General features: G+C 37.3%; 1 protein-coding gene across 4 annotated transcripts; it reads right to left on the bottom strand.

Annotated features, from left to right (window-relative positions):
• Positions 1 to 58: 58 nt before the first annotated feature.
• UBA3 (ubiquitin like modifier activating enzyme 3) lies at positions 59 to 27,804 on the bottom strand. Of its 4 annotated transcripts, none has more exons than XM_040247224.1 (18): positions 27,732 to 27,795; positions 27,505 to 27,546; positions 25,559 to 25,679; positions 24,068 to 24,148; positions 19,557 to 19,639; positions 16,314 to 16,394; positions 12,427 to 12,470; positions 12,014 to 12,078; positions 11,555 to 11,710; positions 7,853 to 7,955; positions 7,599 to 7,712; positions 2,679 to 2,732; positions 2,118 to 2,154; positions 1,950 to 2,031; positions 1,506 to 1,606; positions 1,325 to 1,388; positions 1,183 to 1,237; positions 59 to 843 (listed from the first exon to the last, which is right to left on the bottom strand). In XM_040247224.1, exons 1-18 carry the CDS (start codon positions 27,749 to 27,751, stop codon positions 755 to 757), a joined length of 1,392 nt encoding a protein of 463 aa, XP_040103158.1. In that variant the 5' UTR covers positions 27,752 to 27,795; the 3' UTR covers positions 59 to 754. The 4 variants fall into 4 exon arrangements, with proteins under 4 accessions (XP_040103158.1, XP_040103159.1, XP_040103160.1 ...); XM_040247225.1 differs by having other exon boundaries at positions 7,599 to 7,709; positions 27,732 to 27,791; XM_040247226.1 differs by lacking the exon at positions 27,505 to 27,546 and having other exon boundaries at positions 27,732 to 27,804.
• Positions 27,805 to 27,963: the final 159 nt, after the last annotated feature.

The following is a 27,963-nucleotide window of genomic DNA, read 5'->3' on the forward strand; positions in this document are numbered from 1 at the left end:
TTTCTACATCAGTACAGAACTACTTACTAAATATATTTTAAAAATTTCAGTGACAAAATTAGACAATATATGATTTTATTAATAAATAATGTGAAAGCATCAGTGGTAATGGTTTAAACATTAAATTCTTTTAAACATCCATGTCTTGGCTTTAATGTTATGCATATTGGCCTCTATGGCACTGAAGGTAAACACATGAAAATATATCCCATTTCCAAGCACAGGTGTTCAGCTATATACTGTTTTCAAATTATTATGGACAAGGTAACTTTTGCAATAATATTCATTTGGACAGCCACAATTAATATTAAATCAAGCAAGAAGTAGGCTATGTTGAACATATGCTCTAGATGTCAGTATTTAATGTTATTTAAAACTTAATTTTCTTATTTTTTTAAGGGACATCTTTTTGTGTATGTGGGTGCTCAAATGAAAACTGAAGAATGCATTGTTTGACCATATCCAAATTCTCATACAAGAGGGTATTTGCCTCCTCCTCTAAAAGAAGCAATATATTTGCTCATTAATCTCCTTCCCCAGGCACCATTTTCCATATTACTAATGAAAATGCTCACAAGCACCAACCCCCAAATTTTGTCTTCAAGGGAAAGGCATAAAGTTAAAAAAGTGGCTCATATTTTAAAAAGTCAAATTCTAGCAACACTAATGCTAAAAATGACATCAATTATATTTCTTAGCATCCACAAAGTATAATATTTTCATGAGTTTTCTACTAAGTGAAGATTTATTTTCCTTAAGAAGTAAAATGAAGTTTGAATAGTACAGTCTGTGGTGTGGTGACATCAGCAACTGCCAGTTCTTGCCCATCAACGAGGCCTAATTCTAAAAAAAAAAAAAAGCTAAATTAACCCAAGCAAAACAATAAATCTCAAGAAAAGAGATAACACATTCACAAACTATAGCAAATTATGGTCTAAACAAACATCAAAATCCAGTTCTCTTTAATCAAGGTAATATTATATTTGATGTCACACAGATTTTTTAATATTCTACTCAAAGAGCAATTAATTCTATTAATGTTTCTTAAGATATAACTAATTAGAATGGTATTACCATTCAAAAGCATTAAGGGCAAATCTAAAACTGGCCTTTATTACTTTTACTGAAAAAAAAAACCAGAAGAAATTGATTAGCATTAGTAAATACACTCATTTAAAATACCTTTCAATGTCTTGGAGAGATTTGGCCTTGTTCGTTCTTCAATAGAGGTTACGGACTAGAAAACAATAATGTAAAGCACATTAAGTGAAATTAAACTTTTAATGTAATTTTGTGGGGGGAAAAAAAACTGAACACTGATCACCTGTAAGTAAAGTGTTCTATTTTTGCCCTCTAATGTGGCTGTGATAGCTGGAGATTTCATCTGCCTAAATTATAAGAAAAAAAAAGTCAGAATCATTTTTCAAAAAAAAGCAATTCTAGTTTTTCAAGTTTTAAAATCACAAATTTTTTTCTACAACATAACAAAAGTCCTGAACACTTACAGAGAAGCACTATTGGTTAGATAATCCAAAACCTCCTGCAGTTTAGCTGATGGAGAAAACTGAATGTTTTGAGGAAGCTGGCTGCAAGCTGGGCAGTTTTCCTAGACATAAAACACAAATCACGGTGACACATGTACCAATTACAGTGTATTTATAATGATGAAATAAAAATCAAGTTGTTTTATCATCAGTTGTTTATTTCCTATGAACAAATTTTTATGTTTTAAAACCTGCTTTTCCCAATGGGCCATTTTTCCTAAATTATTTCACCACACAGTATTTATTTCAGGCTGTACTACAAAAGATATATAGTAAGTAGGGCTCTGGAAGTCAGAAAATACTAATAGTGTGGGAAATTTCATTCACATTTCCAACCAGTAATTAATATTTGAAAATCAAAGTATGCATAATCAAAAAAGCTTTCATTAGTATACTACTACTAACCTTTCTCTCTGCTTCAAATGTGTACGTGTACAGTCCATCTACATCGTTGAAAACCAAGTAATTATTAAGGGGAATATATGCACTGTAATGAAAAAAGTATTCATTTTTATATAACTGAATCAGATCAAAACACAGACTTACATACATACTAAAAATGAAACTCATTACCTTGTGGCTATTTTAAAAACCTCAGTGGCACACACAGCTAAAGAAGAAAGAAAATAAAGATGCTTTAACTCAATGAAAATTAGACATTTAAAAACAGAAGTTAGTTATAAATCAGAACAGATAAAATTACAAAGCTATTGATTACAAAATAAATAGAAAAATACATACAAAAACACTATTATTTTTAAAAACTGAGAATACAACATTTTATGTTTTGTATAATCCAAATGATAAAGTCACATTTTAAAGTAACATTACAAGTTTTCTTCCCTCTTCTTCAGATTGAGTAGCCTGTTATAATGATTAAAAAGAAATGGCACTAAAATGTCTTATTATAGAGCATTTTATGTATGAAATAATGTAAGACGAGATATATACAAGGTCTGATAGCTTGTCTGGTGGTTTTGGGGGCAGCTTAATTATACTACCATCCACCCAAGAAGATAATCAAATCCCCGCAACACTAGTTTTCTGAGATCATGTAGCTGCAGAAATACCAACTTAGGTACTGAAAATCTGAAGGGAAGGAAATAAAATTAAGTTGTGGCCATTTTTCCTCACCTGCAATGACTGCATTTGTGGAAGCTACTGCAGGAATGATTCGTTTTACTACTCCTAAAAAATATATTAATTAAAATATGGTTATTCCTTTTTTTAAAAAGTAGGTATCTTGCATTAGACAATGATTATTATTAAATATCATGCCCATTACTTGATTTTTCAGGCTTTGAGGTCAGAAAATAGACTTAAGTTTAACCATGAAACAATCTTCTTTCACACTCACATTATTTTGTATTAACAGCATGTTCAGAATCCTAAGTTATAGTAGGAAAGATAAGTAAATTCTTCACCTGTTTCATATAAAGATGTGACAATAATATACTAATAAATCCTAAAATTTTGGGTGTTTATTTTGCTCCAAAAGTATGAAAATTAAATAAAATTTTACTGAATTTGCATAACATCATGTTAGTCTTATTACTCTGATTTTAAGGAAAATGATGTTGGAGAAATGAACAACATCCACAGCTATACATCTTGTAAGAGATAGGGGTGATAATATGAACCCAGATCTGCCCTAATGTACATAATTGTCAGGTGAGTGTATGCTTCTCGGTTCTTGTCTCGTCACAACAATGATTTGGAGCATCAGACATTAAAGCCCTCGGCGTGTCACAGCTCTGCGGTATTGAACAAACCGTGCCATAGCTCTTAGACAAATCAGTGTTACAGCTCTATTTTATTTAGAAGATAGCAGGAGAATCCATCCTCGAAGAAGAAGAGAAGAGAGTGGAAGAGCGCATCAATGCGGGTTGGGGGTAAGAGCGTACACACACGGGAGAGAGAGCAAGAGAAGAACATAATCTTAACTGATACAGTATACTATACTATCCTCAGTAAGGTTTGAGTAAAGTATGAGGAGTAAGAGCTAACTAGTTTTTCTTCGTCTATTAGTTTTAGCCATTCTATTCACAAAAATTTAAGACAAACAGAAAAACTGCCCCTAAACAGTTTCACTCTATAACATGGACTACACAAAATATTAAACACAGTTCTCTATTTCTATCCCACTTTTTTCATATTAGTATCCACAGATTGAGAATGACCAAAGCCCCACCTAGAATCATTTTTTAAGTATGAAATAAATATTCTGTAACTATATCTGTACTGTTCATTTTAGAAAACAAAAATTCTGATAAAAGTAGCTATATTATCTTAGACTGTGAGAGAGCCCTGAAAGATGTGTTTCCAAGATTTTAGGTGTTGGCAGGTCAGGTTTTAAAAACTTAAGAAAGGCAGATATCTAAGAAGATGTGAAAGGAAAATAGTTAACGAGCTGGAAAGCTGTTTTAAAAAATTAATTCTGACCATCTGACCATTATGTGCAATTTCAGAAAAGAGGAAATAGGGAGGAGCTAACCTCCTGGCAATTCCTGGAAGCTCTCCAGTGAACCACAAAGAGCAGGATGTAGTGGAAGGAGAAACAGGTTGTCACAAACAGTGAGAAGATGAAGACACACTGTCCAATAAAAGATTCACCCATCTCTTACCCCTCAAAAAGCTGGATTCCACTTCCAATTTGGCTTCTCTACTCTTTGTCAAGGCCCTCAATCATCAAGCTAAGAAATGCACACCAAGCCTTGCTAAAAGGTATGGAAGGATAAATAAGACTACACACAGAAATGAGTTTGCAGTTCCTGATCAGGACAAATGGAATTCATTTGTTAATTCAAACAATTAGCAAATAAATGTGGATTATATGCCAGATACCATTCTAGGTGCTGTACAGAGAAGCAGTAAAAAAATTATCTTACAGTGATGGAGGAGTCCATTAGACCATCTCCTTGGGGAGGTAATAATTTGAATAGAAATCTAAACCATGAAAAAGACCCATTCATGCAATGACCTGGGGAAAGTGCAATTGTGTACATGGCAGGGACAAAGGTCCCAGAACAGGGATGAATCAGAGTTCTAAGGATGAAATAGTCTTCATATAGGAAAACAAGGCTATCTGAATTCTGAGCAATTATAAAAAGGTAAAATAGTGAATGGTTTATAAGTCATTATCAGTTGGTATGATCAGGAAAAGTTAATACCTGAGGGACAGGCAACCAACCCTGAGGGGAATCCAAGGAAGAGTATTCCAGGCATAAGGATCAGGAGTTATTAAAGTTCTAAGGTGGGATCATGCTTGCTGTGCTCCAGGAAGACAAAGCAGGTCAGAACAACGGAACAATGAGTGTACAAATGCAACAAGGAGTGTGTAAGAACAGAATTTTCAAATGACAGTACTAAAACATCAGGAAATAATTACAGGAGAGAAATGGCAGATTTTCAGAAAGAAAAAGCTCTTTCTGGTGAGCTTAATGATCTCGGACAAAATTCTTGGAAAGGTGAACTGTGAGTAGATACATTAAGAAACATTAGTCACTAAAACTGAGTGTTAGGATTGTTACTGAGACAAGTCACAAGACTACCTCATTTAATTACCATGACTAGCTTTGAGCCAAGGGAAATGTGGAAGATGAGCCTCAATAGAGCATCTGGAAAGGTCTTTCATGACACCCTTGTGAACAAGATAAAGAAACATGAAATACTCAAGAACATATGGTCAACAGAAGGGAATAAATCTAAAAGGTCCTGACCAGAAGTATAATTCAGTTATCTGTTCTCAGCCACTTTAGTCTTGTTAAAATTTTTAAGTATTTGGAAAAGAGATAAAAAGATATCAAAACAAGTGATAAGAAGCTAAAAAGAATACGTTACATTGGCAGGCATAAAGAACATATTAGGTTGGTGCAAAAGTAACTGGTTTTGCAGTGTTGAAATCTGCCATTTGATGTTGGACTACATTCTAAATAAATGTGATTATGTTATACATCATTTTAATGTACATTTCTCACTTTATGTTTATTTACTAAATGAGTTATTACTTGCTGTTTATTTTCTTTTTATTTTAGACTATGGAAATGATGTTAGACAAAAAGCAAATCAGAGCAATTTTCTTATTTGAGTTCAAAATGAGCCATAAAGCAGCAGAGACAACTCACAACATCAACAATACATCTGACCCAGGAACTGCTAACGAAGATACAGCACAGTGGTCGTTCAAGAAGTTCTGCAAAGGCGACAAGAGCTTTGAAGATGAGGAGTATCGTTGCCAACCATTGGAAGTTGACAATGACAATTGAGAGCCATCAATGAAGCGAAGCCTCTTACAACCACACGAGAAATTGCCAAGAACTCAATGTCAATCATTCTACAGTCATTTGGCATTTGAAGCAAACTGGAAAGGTAAAAAGGCTCAATAAGTGGGTGCCTCAAGAACTAACTGGAAGTCAAAAATACCATCATTTTGGAGCATCATCTTCTTATTCTACACAACAATGAACCATTTCTCAACAGGATTGTGATGTACAACAAAAAGTGGATTTTATACAACCAGTGATGACCAACTCAGTGGCTGGACTGAGAGAAAGCTCCAAAGCCCTTTCCAAAGCTAAACTCGCACCAAAAAAAGGTCACAGTCACTATTGGGGGTCTGCTGCCCATCTGATCCACCACAGCTTTCTGAATCCCAGTGAAACCATTACTGAGACATATACTCAGCAAATCAATGAGATGCGCCAAAAACTGCAACGTCTATAGCCAGCATTGGTCAACAGAAAGGGCCCAATTTTTCTCCAAGACATTCGACTACACATCATACAACCAACACTTCAAAAATTGAACTAACTGGGGTACAAAGTTTCACCACATCTGACATAGTCACCTGATCTCTCGGCAACTAACACTTCTTCAAGCATCTCGACAACTTTCTGCAGGGAAAATGCTTCCACAACCAGCAGGTGGCAGAAAATGCTTTCCAAGCATTTGTCAAATCCCAAAGCACAGATTTTTATACTACAGGAATAAACAAACTTATTTTTCATTGGCAAAAATGTGTTGATTAATAATGGTTCCTACTTTGATTAATAAGGATGTGTTCAAGCCTAGTTATAATGATTTAAAATTCAGTTCAAAACTGTAATTACATTTGCACCAACCTAATACATATATATACAGAACAGCAGGATGAGTTTAAGAATAAACTTAAAAGGACCTATACTTGAATATAAAGAAAGAAAAAAAATGCCATCCCCCAAAACTGCCAAATCTATAACAGTGGGATGTGGCTTAGCAATCGCATATGTGAAAAAATCTTCCAGATTTTAGCAGACAGTAACCTGAAGCAATCAAAAGTAGAGCATCAATGTAAACCACAAACAATACAAAACCCTGGCTTCCTCTAAGACTGCATCAATGCTCAGAAGCATATCCTAAGACTCATCCTAGGGCACTGCATTCTCACCTGGATAGTTCAGAGAAGTATGGATAACTGAAATATGGTTAGAAGAAAACAGCATGATAGGAATTTGAGTCATGGAAACATGTTGATGGGTTAAAGGAACTAGCAAGGTTGATGGGAGTGATAACAATTTGGAGGGTTCAATATATTAAGGGCTATTACTTGAAAGAGAATTAAATTTACATATGGCATAAGCATATGGCATACTCTGGGACAATATCCAGCCCACACGAAAAAGATGGAGATTTTTCTTCAATACATAGAAGAACTGTCTTAACAATACTGTCCAAATGTGAAATGACTGCCCCAGAAACGGATAAACTGCTCTTTGGCAAAAGATAAAGTGAATGAATGGCTTGCCCTGGATGACTCAGGAACTCCTCCAAGCCTAAGTAAATAAGATTCAGTGATTAAATTCCTCCAAGTTAAAAACTGCTATGGATTCTAGTAAACTCAGTTTCCTTCTAACAAATTTGGGGCAGCTGGAAACTGTTATTTCCAGAGCACCTTTACTGAACAGCAAAGGGACAATACTATCTGAAATCACTTATCAATTATTTCGCCCAAAGCATCACATCCTCTGAAAAAGGGACCATCTTAAGATCGTTATTAATGAAAATTCACTAACTTACCTTGAGTGAGTCTATATGTAACACCTCTAATATTATATTGTGATGCTCTTTCCAGGGCTTTTTGGAAAATCCACTGAATATGATCAGGGTCATCACCATCTAATGGAACCCCTTCTGTCAGGAAAGGGGAAAAAAAAAGAACGGAAGACAGAAAGATGTACACATAAATCAACTTATTTTTAAGGTAAATGTCCAAATAAATAATATAGACAAGTATCTTATGTAATTCTGAATTAGGAAATTAGGTTTATTACCTCCAAAAGGCTGCTCCTTAGGCCACTGCAATATCCTGACATACTCAATGCAGTGTTCTGGTAGCCTGGGCATAGACGCAATGGTGCACATGGGAAAATTAACCTAAAAACACGGTTTGCCTTTTTTAGTGGATTTTAAATAAATTATTTTAAAATGTAACTTCTAGTTATGATCTAGTTTGCAAAGTTTCTTATAATTCACATTAGCCTTCCACTTACAGAAACAAAATATTTAATACTATTAAGATTGCTTCTGAAATTAACACAGCTGATCTAAGTCACTTCACTTAGGTTGATCTCCCTAAAAAAATAGGTTTGCCCTACACTTAAAAAAATATATAAAGTTAAGCTTTGTTAGAACATGGGAAGAATAGGAAGGAATAAATTCTCAAATATGAGTACTCTATTATGTTTAACTAAGATTTAAATCTGAAGATATAAAATTAACCAAATCAATTTCATATAAAAACTAATAAATTTATAAATCAGACTTCTAAATGCCCTTTCATGTGGAAATGCTGATTAAAGAGTCTCATCTTTGGAAATACCATTCTCATCTCTGGTATCTTTATATCCCTGAAACACAGGCAGAAACCAAACAAAACAGATTACAGCTTCATCCCACATATAACTTTCTAACTGATCCCTTGATCCTTACTCTCCAAATAAAAAACTAACAGAAATGAATTATGAGAACAGAAGAGTATCAAAATGATGATATTGAGCCTATGTATGTGTGTGTTCAGTCACTCAATCGTGTTCAATTCTTGCAACCCCACGGACTAGAGCCCACCAGGTTCCTCTATCCATGGGGTTTTTCTGGCAATACTGGAGTAGTTTGCCATTTCTTTCTCCAGCGGATCTTTCCAGACCAAGGGATGGAACCCAAGCCTCCTGCACTGCATGCAGATTCTTTACCACTGAGCCATCAGGGAAGATACATTATGTCTGTATCTTTCCTTAAATAGAGCAAAATTTCATATTTCATCATCGTTCTTAGCATGCCTTTTTGCAAAAGCACACAGGATGTAATGGATCGCGCAGAAGCATGGCCGAGAGGAGCTACCCCTCACCCAAGGTCAGGGGCGGCGACTGAGTGCCAGGCTGCGAGTGCCAGGCTGCATCGGCACAGGAGCAGCCGAGAGGAGCTACTCCACATCCGAGGTCAGGGGTGGCGGCCGAGATGAGCTACTCCACATCCAAGGTCAGGGGCAGCAGCCAAGAGGAGCTACCCCATGTCCGAGGTCAGGGGCAGTGGCCGAGATGAGCTACCCCACGTCCGAGGTCAGGGGCAGCAGCCGAGAGGAGCTACCCCACGTCTGAGGTCAGGGGCGGCGGCCAAGACAAGCTACCCCATGTCCAAGGAGCAGTGGCTGCGCAGGCGCAGGAGGGCCAAGAGGAGCTACTCCACCTTCAAGTTCAGGAGAGGCGGCCGTGAGGAGATACCCCTCGTTCAAGGTAAGGAGCAATGGCTACACTTTGCTGGAGCAGCTGTGAAGAGATACCCCACGTCCAAGGTAAGAGAAACCCAAGTAAGATGGTAGGTGTTGCGAGAGGGCATCAGAGGGCAGACACACTGAAAACATAATCACAGAAAACTAGCCAATCTGATCACACGGACCACAGCTTTGTCTAACTCAATGAAACTAAGTCATGTCGTGTGGGGCCACCCAAGATGGATGGGTCATGGTGAGAGGTCTGACAGAATGTGGTCCACTGGAGAAGGGAATGGCAAACTACTTCAGTATTCTTGCCTTGAGAACCCCATGAACAGTATGAAAAGGCAAAATGATAGGATACTGAAAGGGGAACTCCCCCGGTTGGTAGGTGCCTAATATGCTACTAGAGATCAGGGAGAAATAACTCCAGAAAGAATGAAAGGATAGAGCCAAAGCAAAAACAATACCCAGCTGTGGATGTGACTGGTGATAGAAGCAAGGTCCAATGCTATAAAGAGCAATATTGCTTAGGAACCTGGAATGTCAGGTCCATGAATCAAGGCAAATTGGAAGTGGTCAAAGAGGAGACGGCAAGAGTGAACGTCGACATTCTAGCAATCAGCGAACTAAAATGGACTGGAATGGGTGAATTTAACTCAGAGGACCATTATATCTACTACTGTGGGCCGGAATCCCTTAGAAGAAATGGAGTAGCCATCATGGTCAACAAAAGAGTCCGAAATGCAGTACTTGGATGCAACCTCAAAAATGACAGAAAGATCTCTGTTCATTTAAGAAGCTGAAGTTGAACAGTTCTATGAAGACCTACAAGACCTTTTAGAACTAACACCCAAAAAAGATGTCCTTTTCATTATAGGAGACTGGAATGTAAAAGCAGGAAGTCAAGAAACACCTGGAGTAACCGGCAAATTTGGACTTGGAGTACAGAATGAAGCAGGGCAAAGGTTAATAGAGTTTTGCCAAGAAAATGCACTGGTCATAGCAAACACCCTCTTCCAACAACACAAGAGAAGACTCTACACATGGACATCACCAGATGGTCAACACCGAAATCAGACTGATTATATTCTTTGCAGCCAAAGATGGAGAAGCTCTATAGAGTCAGCAAAAACAAGACTGGGAGCTGACTGTGGCTCAGATCATGAACTCCTTATTACCAAATTCAGACTTAAATTGAAGAAAGTGGGGAAAACCACTAGACCATTCAGGTATGACCTAAATCAAATCCCTTACGATTATACAGTGGAAGTGAGAAACAGATTTAAGGGGTTAGATCTGATAGACAGAGTGCCTAATGAACTATGGATGAAGGTTCGTGACACTGTACAGGAGACAGGGATCAAGACCATCCCCATGGAAAAGAAATGCAAAAAAGCAAAATGGCTGTCTGATGAGGCCTTACAAATAGCTGTGAAAAGAAGAGAAGCAAAAAGCAAAGGAGAAAAGGAAAGATACAAGCATCTGAATGCAGAGTTCCAAAGAATAGCAAGGAGAGATAAGAAAGACTTCCTCAGCGATCAATGCAAAGAAATAGAGGAAAAGAACAGAATGGGAAAGACTAGAGATCTCTTCAAGAAAATCAGAGATACCAAGGGAACATTTCATGCAAAGATGGGCTCAATAAAGGACAGAAATGGTATGGACCTAACAGAAGCAGAAGGTATTAAGAAGAGGTAGCAAGAATACACAGAAGAACTGTACAAAAAAGATCTTCATGACCAAGATAATCAGGATGGTGTGATCACTCACCTAAAGCCAGACATCCTAGAATGTGAAGTCAAGTGGGCCTTAGGAAGCATCAGTACGAACAAAGCTAGTGGAGGTGATGGAATTTCAGTTGATCTATTTCAAATCCTGAAAGATGATGCTGTGAAAGTGTTGCACTCAATATGCCAGCAAATTTGGAAACCTCAGCAGTGGCTATAGGACTGGCAAAGGTCAGTTTTCATTCCAATATCAAAGAAAGGCAATGCCAAAGAATGCTCAAACTACTGCCCAATTGCACTCATCTCACACGCTAGTAAAGTAATGCTCAAAATTCTCCAAGCCAGGCTTCAGCAGTATGTGTACCGTGAACCGTGTGCTGTGATTCATGCGGTCGCAGAGTCGGACAGGACTGAGCGACTGAACTGAACTGAACTGATTCCTAATTAAAAATCAAAAATATTGACTAATCTTAATAATGCAACCCTTATTTCACTCCAAGATACTATCAAACAGATGCAGGTGCTTTTGTGATTACCTGTGGTGGATATAGTTCCAGCGTGCATTCAATACAAGCAGTCATTCCAGGCAGAATCACTCGGGCATTTCCTTTAAAACCTTCTGTCCCCCCATCTATCAAAGGGACAATGGAGCTTGGATCTAATACACCATCTTCATAATTTAGAAGAGATATCTAGGAAAATTGTTTCAAGGGTTTAAAAGGAGAGGGGATAAGAATTCAAAAAAGGAGAATGCTTTCAACAATTCTAAAAGTCAATCACATTACTGAATACAAATACACCAAATCAAGGGACTACATTAGTAGCAATTTACATCCAAACCTGCAAATTAATGACTGGCAATAAATGATGAACTACATCTATTCCTGAAAATTGAATAAACTCTCATTTTTCAAAAATATGATGCAAAGTCTCATTTTTAGTATGTTAAGAGCAGCAGGAAGAACTTCAGAGAACTGTAAAAACACAGTCTTTACCAGCATGCCATTTATCCATCTTCTGGCTATGATGGAGTCCAGTCCACATACAATTATATGAAATTCTACGAGAAAAAAAATGCAAGTTGAGTTCTTAAAAATGCTGCCACACAAAATGATTCACAATTTCTAAGAAACAAAAAACATTTTTCATTATAAAATAAATATACAGCTTCCAATCCTTGAGTAATCCTTACTCAAAACAGCATGTAAAAATGCAGCTAATAGTGCCAACTAAGAATTTAAAAACAGTTAGCCTTCCTTTCAGTCAGTCAACAATATTCCTGAGAAGCCAACACCAAGAAATGAAAGGAAATAATAAAGAAATAGTAATCAAATAGCTAGCAATCTGTAAATAGCAACTAAAAAATATAAAAATTTAGTGAGAATTGAATTTCAAGTGGAAAACTTACGTCGATAGAAAGTGTCGTTAAAATCCTGAATCTTGTTGAAATGTCTGAATGTAAGTAAAGGAACTTAAGCTGCTAAATTTTTAATTTGTAAGATGAATTCAACAATGCCACAGGATCAAATTATAAATGTATATTTAAAACAAGACTTAAGCCATCAGTGTTCAAAGCAATGGAATTCAAGGAATCTGATAAAATGAAAACAATCCTACCTCCTAAAAACACTGTTTCCTAAACACTCCTCCCCTAATGACACAATAGTTTCTCTCATCTCCAAGCTTCCGTATCAGTATAATTGTATCTCTGTTATACTTTCTACTCTGCTACAATTCTTATGTAAAACCATAAACTCTGGGAAAATAGAATGTGTGTCTTCAACCATCAGCATCAAGCAGAGAGGCAATAAAAATTTGTTTAGTGAAGGGAACAGATACGCTATAGTTCCCACTTACAAAGGGGATTCTAGGAGTTAACGTACTGCACAAATTAATACACTGTGCTGCTGCTGCTAAGTCGCTTCAGTTGTGTTCGACTCAATGCAACCCCATAGACGGCAGCCCACCAGGCTCCCCCGTCCCTGGGATTCTCCAGGCAAGAAACTGGAGTGGCTTGCCATTTCCTCCTCCAATGCATGAAAGTGGAAAGTGAAAGTGAAGTCGCTCAGTCGTGTCCGACTCTTCGCAACCCCATGGACTGCAGCCTACCAGGCTCCTCCGTCCATGGGACTTTCTAAGCAAGAGTACTGGAGTAGGGTGCCTATACCTTTACAGTTTTATATGTCAGACATAGGACATTTAGGGGAAAAAGTTACTGCAAAACTAATTTTTAGACAACACAAACATTTCCAATAGTTTTTTCAGGTGCTAATGATTTGTTATTGATTTTTTTCCCCTTGTTGGAGGGAAGGGTGAATTTTCTTCCTTTCTCACTAAACTCAGTTCTTCAAGTCTCTCTCCTTCTACCCAACTTGCACCATATAAGCAGGCTTTCCTCAGCCTGGAGGGTGCCAAAAGAACGCCATTCAAAACCGGCTGTGAATGTGAATCATAGTACTTAACATCTGAACAGCATACATATGCAAAAAAAGGCATTTTTTTTAAGTTTTTTCTAATGGAGCAATTTCATTTAGTAACACATAAATTACACTCCCCTAAAACAAATCATCCATTGCAGGCTTTAAAAACCAAAATGGAAAAGAGGGACAATACATAGTATGTGTGCTCCAGATTTTTTTATTACTATTTTGGCCTACAAATAAATATGTTCAATTCTAGCTCTCACCCACCAAGACCCCTATTCCTTTTGAATACCAGGCAAACGAGAGGTATAAGCTGCAGCTAGAAAACAAAAGTCAAAAGAGAACCAGAGCAAACGTTAGTGGAACAAAAATAGGAGACCCAGGAGCCAGACCAAGAAATGCTGTCTCCTGGATTTCTACAAAATACCCAAAGTTTCCCAGATCTAAACAAGAGAGAGAGACAAAAGAGTGTACACACTCTTTCCCTCTTCTCCCTATAAGGACATGTATTTGCATGTTTAAACTTTTTATTTTTGCAAAGACAGTACACAGTGTCCCGTATTTCTATCACACAATTTCCCCTAAGGGTTACATCATGTATAAACCACAGTACCACATCAAAATCACAGATGTGACACTGGTGCAACGTGTGTGTGAAGTTCTGCCATTTAAACACATGTAGATCAGTGTAACTACAAATAAGATGCACAACTCTTACAGCGCCACGAACATCTCCCTCCCGCTACCCCTTTAAGTCACATCTGTCCCCTCCAACATGCCAAATCCCTGGCCATCACTAATGTGCTCTCCATCTTTGCAATTTTGGTATCTGAAGGTTATATGCAATCATTCAGTATATGACGTTTAGAGACTGGCACTTTTCATTCAGTATAATGTTCTTGATATCCATCCAAGCTGTACCTCATTAGTTAGTTTTTTATTGCTCAGTATTATTGTACTGAGTACAATAATTGTATATTGTATACACAGTATAACTGTAATACAGGTTAACAATTCACCTATTGACGGATGTTTGAGTTGTCGCCAGTTTTTGGCTACTTGCAAACAAAGCTACGAACGTTGGAGAATAAGTTTTTATACAGATGGTAAATGTCCAGGAATGAAACTGCTGAGTTGTATGCAAAGTATATATTCAAATTAAAAAAAAAAACAGCCAAACTATTTTCCAGATGACTATCATTTTACACTTCGTTTTCCTGTATCTTTGCAAACATTCATTACTATTTTTTATGTCAGCTATCCATGTAGTAATCTCATTGTGATCATAACCTGGATCTCCCTTAAAGCTAGTGATACTGAATATCTTATCATGAGCTTTTTACTATTTTCTTTAGTGAAATATCCCTTCATATTTTTGGTCCATTTTCTAACTGCTTTTTACTGTTATGAGAGTTTCTCATATATTCTTGATGAATCCTTTGTCAGATACCTACTTTATAAGTATTTCCCAATGTGTAGCTTATCTTGTCATCCTAACAAGATCCTTCACAGAGCAAAATTTTTTAATTTTGATAACATTCAATTTACCTTTTTTTTTACTTTTATGGATTATTCTTTCGATGTGGTCTATGGATTTTTATCAAACCCTACATCCCAAAGCTATTTCTCCTATGTTATCTTCCAAAGGTCTACAGGTTTACATTTTATACTTAACCTATGATCTATCTTGAGCTTATTTTTGTAATTTTGAGTTTTGAGATGCATTTTTTTTTTTTGCTACCACAATTTACTGAAGAGATGGTCCTTCCTAGAGTGAATTGTTTTTGTACCTCTGTCAAGTATAAATTGGCCATACTTCCATGTGGTTATTTCTGGTTTCTCTATTCTGTCCTGCTGATCTGTGTCTATACTCTCTCCTTGGCAACACCACAGTCTTGATTATTGTACTTAGATAACAACTCTTGAAATTGGCCAGTGATTCCTCCAACTTTATTCTTTCACAGTATTGTCTTAGGTAATCCTTAACTCTATCCATTTTAGAATAATCCTATTTGGAGCAACAGAAAAGTTTGCAGGAATTTTGATAGAAATTGTATACAAATTGTACACAAATCTGGGGCCAAGTAACATCTTTACTATGATGAATCATCCAGTTCTTGAACACTATCATTTCATTATTTAGATTGCTTTTGATTTCTTTCATTTGCATTTTGCAACATTCAGCATACAAGACCATACTTAGTTAGGTTTACACCTAAGTATTTCTCCTTTTTTTGAGTGGTTATAAATGGCACTGTAGTTTAAATTTCAGTTTCCATGTGTTCACTGCTGGTATACAGAAATACAATTGATTTGTGTATGTCGACTTTTGTATCTTGTGGTATTGCCAACATAACAAATCCCATTTCCTAAGTTCCTATAAAATACTAAAAGTTCCCTGGACCTAAAAGTATGGGAATCAACAAAGTATGAATACTGCTTTTTTAAAACATGTTTCTTATAAAAATATATTTATTCTGACACACCTTCCATTTGTCTAATAATATACTGACTCTTTACTTTGCCTGCTATGATAAGGCGATACAAAGATTACCAGTATCCAGCCTACAAACTTAAGAGTCTAGTCGAGGACATATGCAATTGAAACTTAAAGACAATAGGCAAATAAATGAAGGTATTTGCTACCTAAGCTTAATTTAGGGCAAAAAACATTTTATATAACCTTAAAAAGAAAAGATTGAGAGGACATTAAACAAAGTGTTACCAAAAGGTATGTCAGTAATAAGCTTACTGCTGCTGCTTATTTTTTCTGCCTATCTGTATTCTCTGTGTTAAACATCTCTTGTATAATAATAAATATAATAAGCTTCAAATAGTTAAGTATTGAGTAATTTATTTGTCAAAAGGATACGGAACTACATTGCAATTAGGAATTCTGTCATTTAGAAATTCTGCAGCAACTTCAGCCTTAGGTCTTCCAACATCTTTAGGCCTACAGAAAAAATTATATTTAAATTATCATTCATGATATAAATCTATATTATATACATAATCTACTTTCACACATAAAAATATCCACAGTGAATTTATCTAGAGGCTATTTAGAAGGAATATTTTTACCTAAGTACTTCTGATGAATAATGAGTCATTCAACACTAAATGTAAACCCTTGTTGATATTCCAAATTAAGTATTTTTAAGTACTAACAAGTCTAATTAAGTATTTAAGTGAAAATAAGTTTTTTAAGGTAAAGTGTAACAATAGCATGTTTACCAGACACTTCTCAACGTTATATTTCCTAACATAAAAAATTATCCCAGATTCAGAGATTTCCATGTCTTTGCCCTGAATCCCAGAACTTCAAGGCATTACTATGCAGGTCTTGGCAGAAAAAAAATCAAGGGATCCTAGGAATGCGAGAATGTTCATATACCCCCTTTTTCCCATGTGTGCTAATTAACTAGTAAATGCTGTATCCCATAAGTAGCCATAACTATGTTTTTTGAAGGAATAATTCCAAAGGTAGTATCTAGAATTGCAAATGTTACCACTATCTTCAAGAAGGTAATAATAAAAGACTTCAAAAGGTTACTCCTAGATAATAACCAGAGTTACAGACAAGAAAGGACATGAGTTCTCTCTTCTTATCTCAGTATGAATGATATTTTTCTTTCCTAATATTTTCTCATTCTCATCATGGGAATAAATCACTCCCTCAGGTATACATAATAAGCGCTTCATTACTAATTTTTCACAACATGATTTTTGGTTATATATATATAGGTCTATCATACCTACCAGACTATGAACAACTGGAAGAAAGTTACCATACTCATATCTCTTTGTACTCCTTCCTAGCTAAGCACAGAGTAAACACTTGAAAAATAAATGAAAATTAAACAGTCACTGTGTGCATTAGAAATTGTCTTTTATTTAAAATTGGAATTTTTAACACGTGTATGTATGGCTGAGTCCCTTGGCTATTCACCTGAAACTACTACAACACTGTTAATCAGCTATACTCCAACACAAAATGTTTCTGGTGCTAAATAAATAAAATGCTAAAAATAAATAAAATAGGAATTTTTAAAAATGCTTTAACAGGTCAAATTTCTTCTCTCCAATAAGGCAGAATGCTTTTTTGACTCAAAACTTTTGGTAAGAGTTTTATTCTTTGTCCAAACTTGTAATTGCAAGAGACTCTAGCACAAGTCAAGGAACTTGATTTCAGCATTGCATCCAACCACCCTGGACAGAACTCTTTAGGTATACAGAGTAGATAAAATAGTTTCAAGAATCTTGCAGACTGTGTATTATACATGCTTTCATAATTGATCCCCAAAAAAGAACTCTAAGATGGTTTCTGTGGAAACTGCTACTTTACCATCCCAGAATTAGGGGATTCAATTGCTCCTCCGAAAAACTGTACTTTGAGTAAAACAGTCTTTCATACACATCATCCTTGCAAGAATGGCACTGTTATACAACAACAACACATCATCCTCGCAAGGTATCTTGGCCGAATTACTTAACCTGGAAAACAAGAACCTATCGTGGGGTTTGCTCTGAGATTAAATTAAGTAGTATAGATAAAGAGCTCAGAAAGTACTTAATATATCCTAAAGAAAGAAACAAAGTGAAGTCACTCAGTCATGCCCGACTCTTTGCGACCCCATGGATAGTAGCCTGCACCAAGCTCCTCCGTCCATGGGATTTTTAAGGCAAGAGTACTGGAGTGCGTTGCCATTTCCTTCTCCAGGGAATCTTCCCAAACCAGGGATTCAACCCAGGTCTCTCACATTGTAGACAGATGCTTTACCGTCTGAGCCACTAGGTAAGTCCAATATATCCTAAGCACTTCACAAATCTTCATTGTCACTATGATCTTCAATCATTATTTCAGCCCTATATTAAAGGGCATAGCTTATTGTCAACAACCAATCAATTTAGTGGTGTCATTTCAAGAGCAGTCCTACATTAAATATTTGTCAGACTGGAAAGGGCCCACAAACTTTTTCTATCAAGAGAAGAAAAATGTCAAGGGCTGAAAAAATATACAAAGAAAACCTTGAAAGTTAAATGTAGGGTTCACCCTACAATTACAATACCTCATTAACTTGACTTAGTTTAACCCATCCTTCAACCTGTTTAAGATCTTTCCTAAAGTTAATTTTATCTTTTCAGCTACCTAACCTCATCCTGCATCCTGAGACTATTTGAGCACCTTTTGTCAGTACTCTATGATCACAACAGAGAGAGAAAAAAGTCCTTATCTCTGTGCTGTTCTTAGTCGCTCAGTCATGTCTGACTCTGCGATTCCATGGACTGTAGCCCACCAGACTCCTCAATCCATGGAGATTCTCCAGGCAAGAATACTGGAGTGGGTTGCCAGGCTTTCCTCCAGGGGATCTTTCCAACCCAGAGACTGAACCCAGGTCTCCCATACTGCAGGCGGATTCTTTACCATCTGAGCCACCAGGGAAGCCAATCCATATAATTCTTTGAGTAACAAATACACACTGTTATCTAAGCCATTCAAGTCCCTAAACACTACATAGTATTATTCAGTAGTGAACTTTTCCTCAGACCTGCATGTAAGGACTACTTCTAGTATTTAAAGTCACTCCACATAAGCTGCTCTTAGATGTTTACTGCATTTCACTTACACCTAAGGTAATTATCCCTCTCTGTTCCATTTCACTTGCTCCTGGGTTTTTTCTCCTTAACTCACCATCTTATTTCACCTTCTATAAAAAGTTCAAACTGTGTCATAACTTCACTGCCCCAGAGTCACCACTCAAGTCTTGGCTCATAAGTCCCTACCAATATATCTCACTAGGACATAATATATATTTACTGTTTTTTTATGAAATCAACAGGAGGAAAAGAGTGGAACTCAGTGTCTTCAAGGCACAATCATCCCAAAGATCACATTCACCTATTGGACATTTCTTTAAAATCAACAAAAACATATATTTGTTTATAGAACTATTTTTGCCAGAATGCCCAAAATTTTCCTGCAAAATTTACCTAAGACAGGAGTGACAGTTCTTAACAAAATTAGCATTATCCTCTCAGCAGTTTTTTATTAAACTGAAAATGTACTCAAATTCGAATGATTACCACAATTTTAAAATAGGATATTAAAACTCACCTAAATAAAAATTGCCTATTCAGATTGGAAACATCTATAGTGTCCATGTCTATAACATGAATCTGTCTAAAACCAGACAAGGCCTGTGAGAATAAAAGAAAAAAAAAAAAATCTAATTAAGCAAAAGGTTCATCACATTTGAAATTTTTAAATTTCTTTTCAATGGTCTTAAATCTACAGGTTCTCAGTAATAAGTTCTGCACAATTGTATTCAATGGTTAAAGAGTCATACAAGGTATATAAAATTCAGGGTTCTTGTAAAGGTTAAAAAAGTGTAGGTACTCAGTTTTAAATAATCCATAACCCAAAGAGAATAACTCAAAATTTCTATGGTTGTTTCATAATCCCATAAACACATCTGTTAAAGTTTGTTTTGCTGCTGCTGCTGCTAGACATTTTACTATTCTTACTACTTAACTATAGTTGCTATTCTTTTCTAGAATACTGTTGAAAGTAATTCCTACAAGATTTATATTAATATAAGCATGCTGCCAATCAGAAATACCTATAAGATTATAAATACACACACACACACACACACACACACACACACACACATATATATATATACACCCTGGACATGTAAAAGAAATACCTTAAAGGCAAAGTCAAGAGCAAGCAATCAAAGAGCTAGAGAAAAGCAACAAAACTGGTGTGTTTCAATGATAATGCCACATAGTTTAACAGTACAAGGTGTTCAAACTTACTAGCAGATTAAAAAAAAAAAAATGGGTCTCAGGACTCAATTGTGCGTCTCTGGTCATGGTCAGCTTACTTAGGTAATCAAATTGAATCACTTGGTAGTAATTTCACCATTTTTCCGCCCTCTTTATAGGAAGAGTTGTCCAAACTTTCATTCTCAAATTCCTCTCTTGCACTTGCTGTAAACAAGCTTTCACTCCACTGAAAACTACACTTGTCAGTCACCAGTGACCTCCCATCACCAACTCTTACTCTCTGACATGACTCATCTCAAGTATTTGGCAGGGTATATGGATCGATTCCCCACCTTGAAACACTTTCTTCACCTGGTCACCTCACTCACAAGAATTTGAACACTTTTTAAAAATTGGTTTCCCATTCGCTACTCGCTCAAGAGTTTTCCTCCTCATTTACTGGCCAGAATTTGGGGCGCCCTTGCACTTATTAGTTCTGGTTACTTACGGCGATTTCAGACCATCTTGGAAGGTAAACCATCGTCTAACAGGTATTAATATCTGAAATTTAACGTTTTCCAAAACCAAAGCCAATCACCCTTGCCGACCCAAACCAGCCAATCTGTTCTTTACCTAGCCCACCTCACTTCAGTGAAAGCCAACTCCATCTTTCCAGCTGCTCACAGCAAAAACCTTATCATGTCAGCCTTGACTCCTCTTATGTCCCACACCAATCCACCAGCAAATCCTGTTGATTTCATCTTCAAAATATCCATAATCCAACCTCCTCTCACCACCTCCAGTACTACTACCCTCTTCTAAGGGACTACCTATCACCTCTTGCCTAGGTGACTTCAACAACCTTCAAACCAGCCTCTCAGCTTCCTCGTCTGTTCTTCCTCTTGCCTTTTCTTAATATATCGGCCACAGCGATCCAAGTTAAAGTTGTATGGAGTCAACTCACAGACTTAAACCTCCTCCAATGACTTCCTGACTGAGAGTAAAAGGCAAAGTTCTTACAGCGGCACTTCAAGCCTTTTGCGACTCTCACTCCAAGCTCATTTTGTTATCTCATCCTCCTAGAAAACGCCCCTCTTCCTCACTTCTGCTTTAGCTACAATGACCTCCGTGTCCTCCTGGAACATAACAGTTATGTTCCCACTTCACAGCTTTTGCATCAAATACTCCCTCTGCTTAGAATGTTCTTGCTCACCTTTTTGCCCGTAGCACCTTTTTGTGAACCCTTTCCCCTCCTGCCAGGGTATCTATATTCCATCCTTCCTTTCTCCATAGCATTTAAGCATTTATTACCATCTGACATACAACATAGTTCACTTGTCTTTTCCTTGCACTAAAACAAACCCCCTCAACATACAAACACCTGTTTTGTTCAAGGCTGTATCTTTAGCATATAAAACTGTACCTGGTATATAGAGAAAGAGGTTTAATAAATATTTGCTCTATCAATAATATTAATGTCATATCCTTTATTTTAGAATGAGCTTTTGGGGGCTTACAATCAATTCAAAAAATATGCATGCATATCTCTTTTGTTATTTATGTGTGAAACAAGCAAAGCAACAAGCGGTAAAATTGAAAACCAAGTTTTCTTCCATGTAAGAGATTATTACAATGCACTGAACAACAAGCCACTTCTGAAGTTGCTTGATGACTACTCCTCAGATCTAACCTCTAATTACTTTACATTTTAAACTGGTATCTATCACGTTTGCAATAACAGGTTTGAAATGGAAAAAGCTAACTATTTAGGAGATTTGTGCATACAATGCCTATGAAAACCACAGCCTACCTTTTCTAAATCCTTTGGTTCTTGTGCTGCAAGGGTATTTGTATCTAATAAAGTACTGTCATTTTGGCATCCTGCTGCTGCTGCTGCTAAGTCATATCAGTCGTGTCCGACTCTGTGCGACCCCACAGACGGCAGCCTACCAGGTTCCCCCGTCCCTGGGATTCCCCAGGTAAGAACACTTGAGTGGGTTGCCATTGCCTTCTCCAATGCATGAAAGTGAAAAGTGAAAGTGAAGTCGCTCAGTCGTGTCCGACTCTTAGCGACCCCATGGACTGCAGCCCACCAGGCTCCTCTGTCCATGGGATTTCCCAGACAAGAGTATTGGAGTGGGGTGCCATTGCCTTCTCCATCCTATCAAAGGGCAAATCGTGTGTGTGTGTGTGTCTCTCTCTCTCTCACAGGGCACATCCTGTGTGTGTGTGTGTGTGTTGTGTGTGCTTCTCTCTCTCACACAGGGCACATCGTGTGTGTGTGTGTGTGTGTGTGTATGTGTGTGTGTGTCTCTCTCTCACAGGGCACATCCTGTGTATGTGTATGTGTGTCTCTCTCTCACAGGGCACATCGTGTGTGTGTGTCTCTCTCTGTCTCTCTGTCTCTCTCTCACAGGGCACATAGTGTGTGTGTGTGTGTCTCTCTCTGTCTCTCTGTCTCTCTCACAGGGCACATCGTATGTGTGTGTGTGTCTCTCTCTCACAGGGCACATCGTGTGTGTGTGTCCACGCGCACTTAGTCGTGTCCAACTCTGTGTGATCCCATGGAATGCAGTGTAGCCCACCAGATTCCTCTGTCCATGGAATTTTCCAGGCAAAATACTGGAGTGGGTTGCCATTTCCTTCTCCAGGGAACCTTCCCAACCCAGGGATCAAACCTGCACCTCCTGCATTTCCTACACTGACCAGCAGAGTCTTTAACACTGTACCATCTGCTAAGCCCTATATGATACATACAGCTATTTATTTTGTGTGAATACTTCAAATTCACTACGGACATACATCATGATGACTTGCAATGCCCACAGAACCAAACACTAAGTACCAGGAAGTGTATTAAGTTTTTGCAGTCTCACTAGGAGTGACGTTAGTGTTTCCTAGCAAAAGTAATGTGATTATTTACATTTAAACTTAGGTCCCAAGGCTGACTATTTAGATCCTTCATCTGGCTGTTACTTGCTTCATTTTCTAAGGAGTATGCTCTACCATTTTCACTTTTCCACATACTAATCAGAAGGCAAGCATACAACAGCTCCAAATCAGTTCTTCCCCTAACCATTTTTGTTAAATAAACTGATAAAATCTTATAAAGATCTACTTTGTAGTTATCAGAAGTCAATGAATCTAATTAAGTCACAAATTATGGATACCATCCAGTACATAGGAATAGCTTCACTATAAATAGTACCCTCTTGAGATGATGTTGACCAACAAATGAAAAAAAAGGTTTAGCTCTCCCAAACTTTATGGGTCTACTACCATATGGTTATCAAAAAAAAAATTACTGTATGATTAGATCATGTAATGACACAATGGTTCAGTGAAATACTTGACTAAAAATTGATGGCCTGGATTAGATTCCAGACACACCACCATAATCCAGAAAAAACATGTCATTTAACATCCCTGAACCTGTGTCTTACTCTATATAAAATGAGATAGAGTCCTATTCACCTAAGTGGATTATTTTGAGGGACATACAAAATAATCAATACTTTGAAATTACATGTGAAATATGAATTAACAGTTTTGCTATTTACTTCTCTGAATTAAAGAGTACTTTGCAAGAGGAAGCACAAAAATTTGCTCCATAAAAAGAAGAGAAGAAAGGAGAAATAAAAATATCTATCAATCATTACTTTATAGCCAAGGACTTTAGGGTTTAAAAAGTTAAGTTACATCATCATTTTAATTACTATCTGGAATTTGACCTGCTAAACTTATTTAACAAAGGCTCAGGAGAAACAGTTAACAATCATAATAAAGAAATGACAGAAAAGGAAAAAGGTTTAATTATTATAGAAAAGGAAAGTACATATTTTATATATATATTACCAGGTTTTTCAGGAGCTCACATCCTAAGCCGCCAGCTCCAATGACTAGAACTTTACATGTATCTAACAAAAACTGGAGAGACTGTAAAGAACGAAAGGCATATTAAAATCTAGTTGATAAAAACCATAAGTGCCATCAATAAAGCAATAAACCATAAAAGAGTTTCTGTTTCCATGAAAAATGCAACTGAAGATAAAGAGCAGCCTTTGAAATTAATAAATTATTTAAATTTATGAACAAGGTAGAACCAGAAACTGTATAACCCTAATGATTTCTGAGAGTTCCAACTTCAATGTTGCTAAATTGAGTTTTATTGGTTGAAATTTAAAAGCTACTATTTCTAACAAGAAAAAATATGCCTAGTTTAGAGTTGTCTCTTTTTTTAACTTTAAAAGGAGAGCATCAAACTCAATTATTTAATTGACTTCTTAAAAATAGAAAAGTATAAAAATCATAAGAACTGAAGATCAAGCACTGCACAAGCTGTTTAGAGGTCTTTTAAAAAAAAAGGGTAAGAACAATAACAGCTGCTTTTCCATACAGTTGGTTACACTTACAAAACAGGAGATGGAAGGAAGAAAAAACAGGTAAAACTCTTATTTTTTGCCTATCAGCAGAAATATGATTTGAAACCACCACTTAACACAAGCATCTTAAATTATTAGCTCCCTGCCTCAACCCCACAAAAAAAGAAAATCAGAAGCATGAGAAAACATGCTGGATTATCCAAAGAAATACAGAAGACTCAATTTTGTCCAAGATTACTCAGGTTACTCAGATAAAATGAGTCAAACCTAAGTCTGCACCTTATCTTCAGGAGCAGCACAATACTTCTATTTCAAAACATATGTTTTCATCAACATAAAAGGAGATAAAAAATTTACTGTAAAGGAATATTTCCCATCCCATAACAAAAAAAAGTTGTTTCTAGTTGAACATTTGCTTTAAGTCAGACACTACTATTCTATCCAAATTCTATTTCTCTATGATACAGCAGTCACATACTTTTTATACTTTTTAACAGGCAATTAATTATATTGAATTCTAAGTAATTATTTATAAATTAATTATATTCAATTCCAAAACTAATTATATTCATTTCTAAGTAAAGATACTCATTTCAAATAAACTTCAAAATTTAAGCAACCACATCTGTATCTCTATGAAAGTTAAATTTTTCATAGCAGGGATTAAAAAGGTATGTCTCAAAAGTAATTTTAAACTGGAATTTTAAATGAAGTATAACATAATTTTAAGTGAGGTTATGAAGTCATTTTACTCTTGAAAATTAACATATTACATTTGAAAAATGTGAAAATAACTCAAATATTATTCAAATAAAATCAGTTGCAAATATTCTATTTACTATTTCAAGATAACTTACACAATTCTATTAGTATTTTTATTATGAGTAAATTAAAAAGGAAGCATCTTATTATATTTGCAACATAAAACTATTAGAGGAGTTATTTAAAAATAAACATTTCTCACTTCAGTGCTCGGTTCGAAATCAGGGTGTGTGAAGGGTCCAGATCGCTCGAGGAACTTCTTTACATGGTTCCAGCGACCTTCCCAGTCTCCAGTGTCCCCACACCCACCATCAACAGCCATTCTGCACAGAACACAGTAAATTCAGCTGCAAAGATCAGTATGAAAAAGCCACACCTACAACTAATATGGTTTCCCCAAATGAAAAGGTAACCACACCAGATCTGCTCAAATACAAAAAACAAAGGGTAATAATTCAATGTAGTTACACTTATGCTTTTATTGTCTTTTCTTGCTTTATATAGTTTATATAAAGGTAAGAACAGATTGAGGAAATAATCAGTACATTTCTGGGTTCCTAAAATCACCTAAAATCAAACTTGGGATACCGATCTATCAGCAAGAAATGGGCTTTCTAAATATTTGGAACTTACTGAACACTGCAAACTGCCCAATCTATTCTATAAACAGCCTTGGAACAGAAAATATAAGCTACAAGAAAAAACAAAAATGAAAAAAATCCCTCCACTTCCAGAATCCTAATGCTTGACATCTAACATAACTCATGTGTCCTTTCCAAGTTTGAAAAGTATAACTTATTTCTGATGAGAGAAACATCACATTTTTCTCTGGGGTCCTAATTTTCAAAAAAGAATCTCTTAGGATTATAAGGAGGCTTCTAATGCCACTATACACAAGCAAAGTTTTAGGTTATAATTATGTCACAGGTGGGCAATACCATCTATAAACCTTTTAGAACATACAATCCAATAAGGAGGGACTCCTCTAGCAAAACATGTTTTCTATTCTTTGCAAGACTCATGTTTCCTTGTAACTATTTTTAATTTTCAAATTTCCTACAATCCCACAATTTCTACCTTCAAACCTATTTAATAATATTCAATTTTTACAAAACGGACCAAGTATTGCCTAGCAATAAAGATTTCAGGGTTTGACGTCACAGCTAGATTTGGTTTCACAATTAATAGCATTGTGACCTTCAGCTTACTAGACAGCCATAAACCTCATCTGTAGCTTGTCTGTAGCTACTTAACGTCAGAATGATAGAGATAATCCACATAGAGGCCTTAGTACAATACGTGGTATATAGTAAACATTCAAATCTTAGCTGTCATTTTAAGCAAAAGTGGAATGAAATGAAAAGTGGGAAGAAATGTGAAACTTAACTTGTTCCAAGTCCTCTTGCGATTGAAATTCAACTTTCTGAGATACCTAAGGCCCTGCTACTGAGGACTGCCACAGAAATGACTAACTCACCACGCCCACTGTAAGAGCACTTTCTTCCCGTTCCAAGTAAGGAGGAAGAAAAAATAGGTGATGCTGCCCGGCGTGTAACACACTTCGTTTAAACCTGTCTCACTAGCACAAAACTAGGCATCTGATATGAAATAAGGTGTGTAATACATGGAGAATATAAGCTCTCTGGAGGCAACACTCTCCTTTCAGAGCCAATGATTTTGCAAAAATGACTGAAGTGCTTAGTACGATACCAGACTTAAAGTTCTCATCAGAAGTTTGCAATTAATACTATTGTCTCCGTGATTTCGAAAGGCCAAAAAAAAGGCCCATCGTCCGCTTCACGTGTTTTGGTAAGACTCCCTTCTCACAAAGTCTCGGCTCTGACAATCTGGGATGGAGGAAGAGGGGCGCAAGGGTCCTTCCGCAAGACCTTTCGGTCAGGCACCCCGGCGGGCCGGCGCGGAACCCGAGCGCGGTACCCAGGCCCAGCGCGCGCCCGAGACAGAGACCGGGAGGGCCCGCCGGGCCCCTGGGGCTGCGGGTGGGGGTCGGGGGATGAGGCCGCGCGGCCTGCGCTCCGGGTGCCCCCCCTCCCAGCCCCCCGGGCCCGCTGCGGCTGGTCCCCTAGGCCTGGGGTGAAGGGAGGCGGGGGCCCCCGGAGAGGGCCCCGGCCTCCCGGCAGCACTAACTTCTCAGCCAGCAGCTCCTCTATTCTCCTTCTTTTCTTCTCCCTAAAAGAAAGAGAGAATAAAAGAAGGGTCAGCATCACGCTACACATTGGGCGCCGCGAGGGGATGGGGGGCGAGGGGACGGGGCGGAGGGTGGGAGGACCCCGGGTGGAGGCGGCGACCGCCCACCGCCGCGCTCTCTCACAACCCAGCCCGGCCCGGGGCGCCTGCAGAGCCCGGGTACTTACGGCTCCTCGCCATCCGCCATATTGTTCTCCGCCTCTTCCCAGGCACCCCCACGGAGGGAGGAGCGAAGGGGCGGGGCGGGGCGGGACCGGCCATGAGGAGCCGGTGTAGAGGGGCGGGTACTGCGGGGAGGAGGCGGGGCTGCTGGGGCTGGCTGTGAGAGGCTCTCGTGGGTTTAAAGGCTTCTTTGTAATTAAAATCATGATTAAATACACTTAAAGAAGTCTTACCCAA

The sequence above is a fragment of the Oryx dammah genome, unplaced genomic scaffold, assembly GCF_014754425.2.
Source record: "Oryx dammah isolate SB20612 unplaced genomic scaffold, SCBI_Odam_1.1 HiC_scaffold_9, whole genome shotgun sequence".
Taxonomy (NCBI): Eukaryota; Metazoa; Chordata; class Mammalia; order Artiodactyla; family Bovidae; genus Oryx; species Oryx dammah.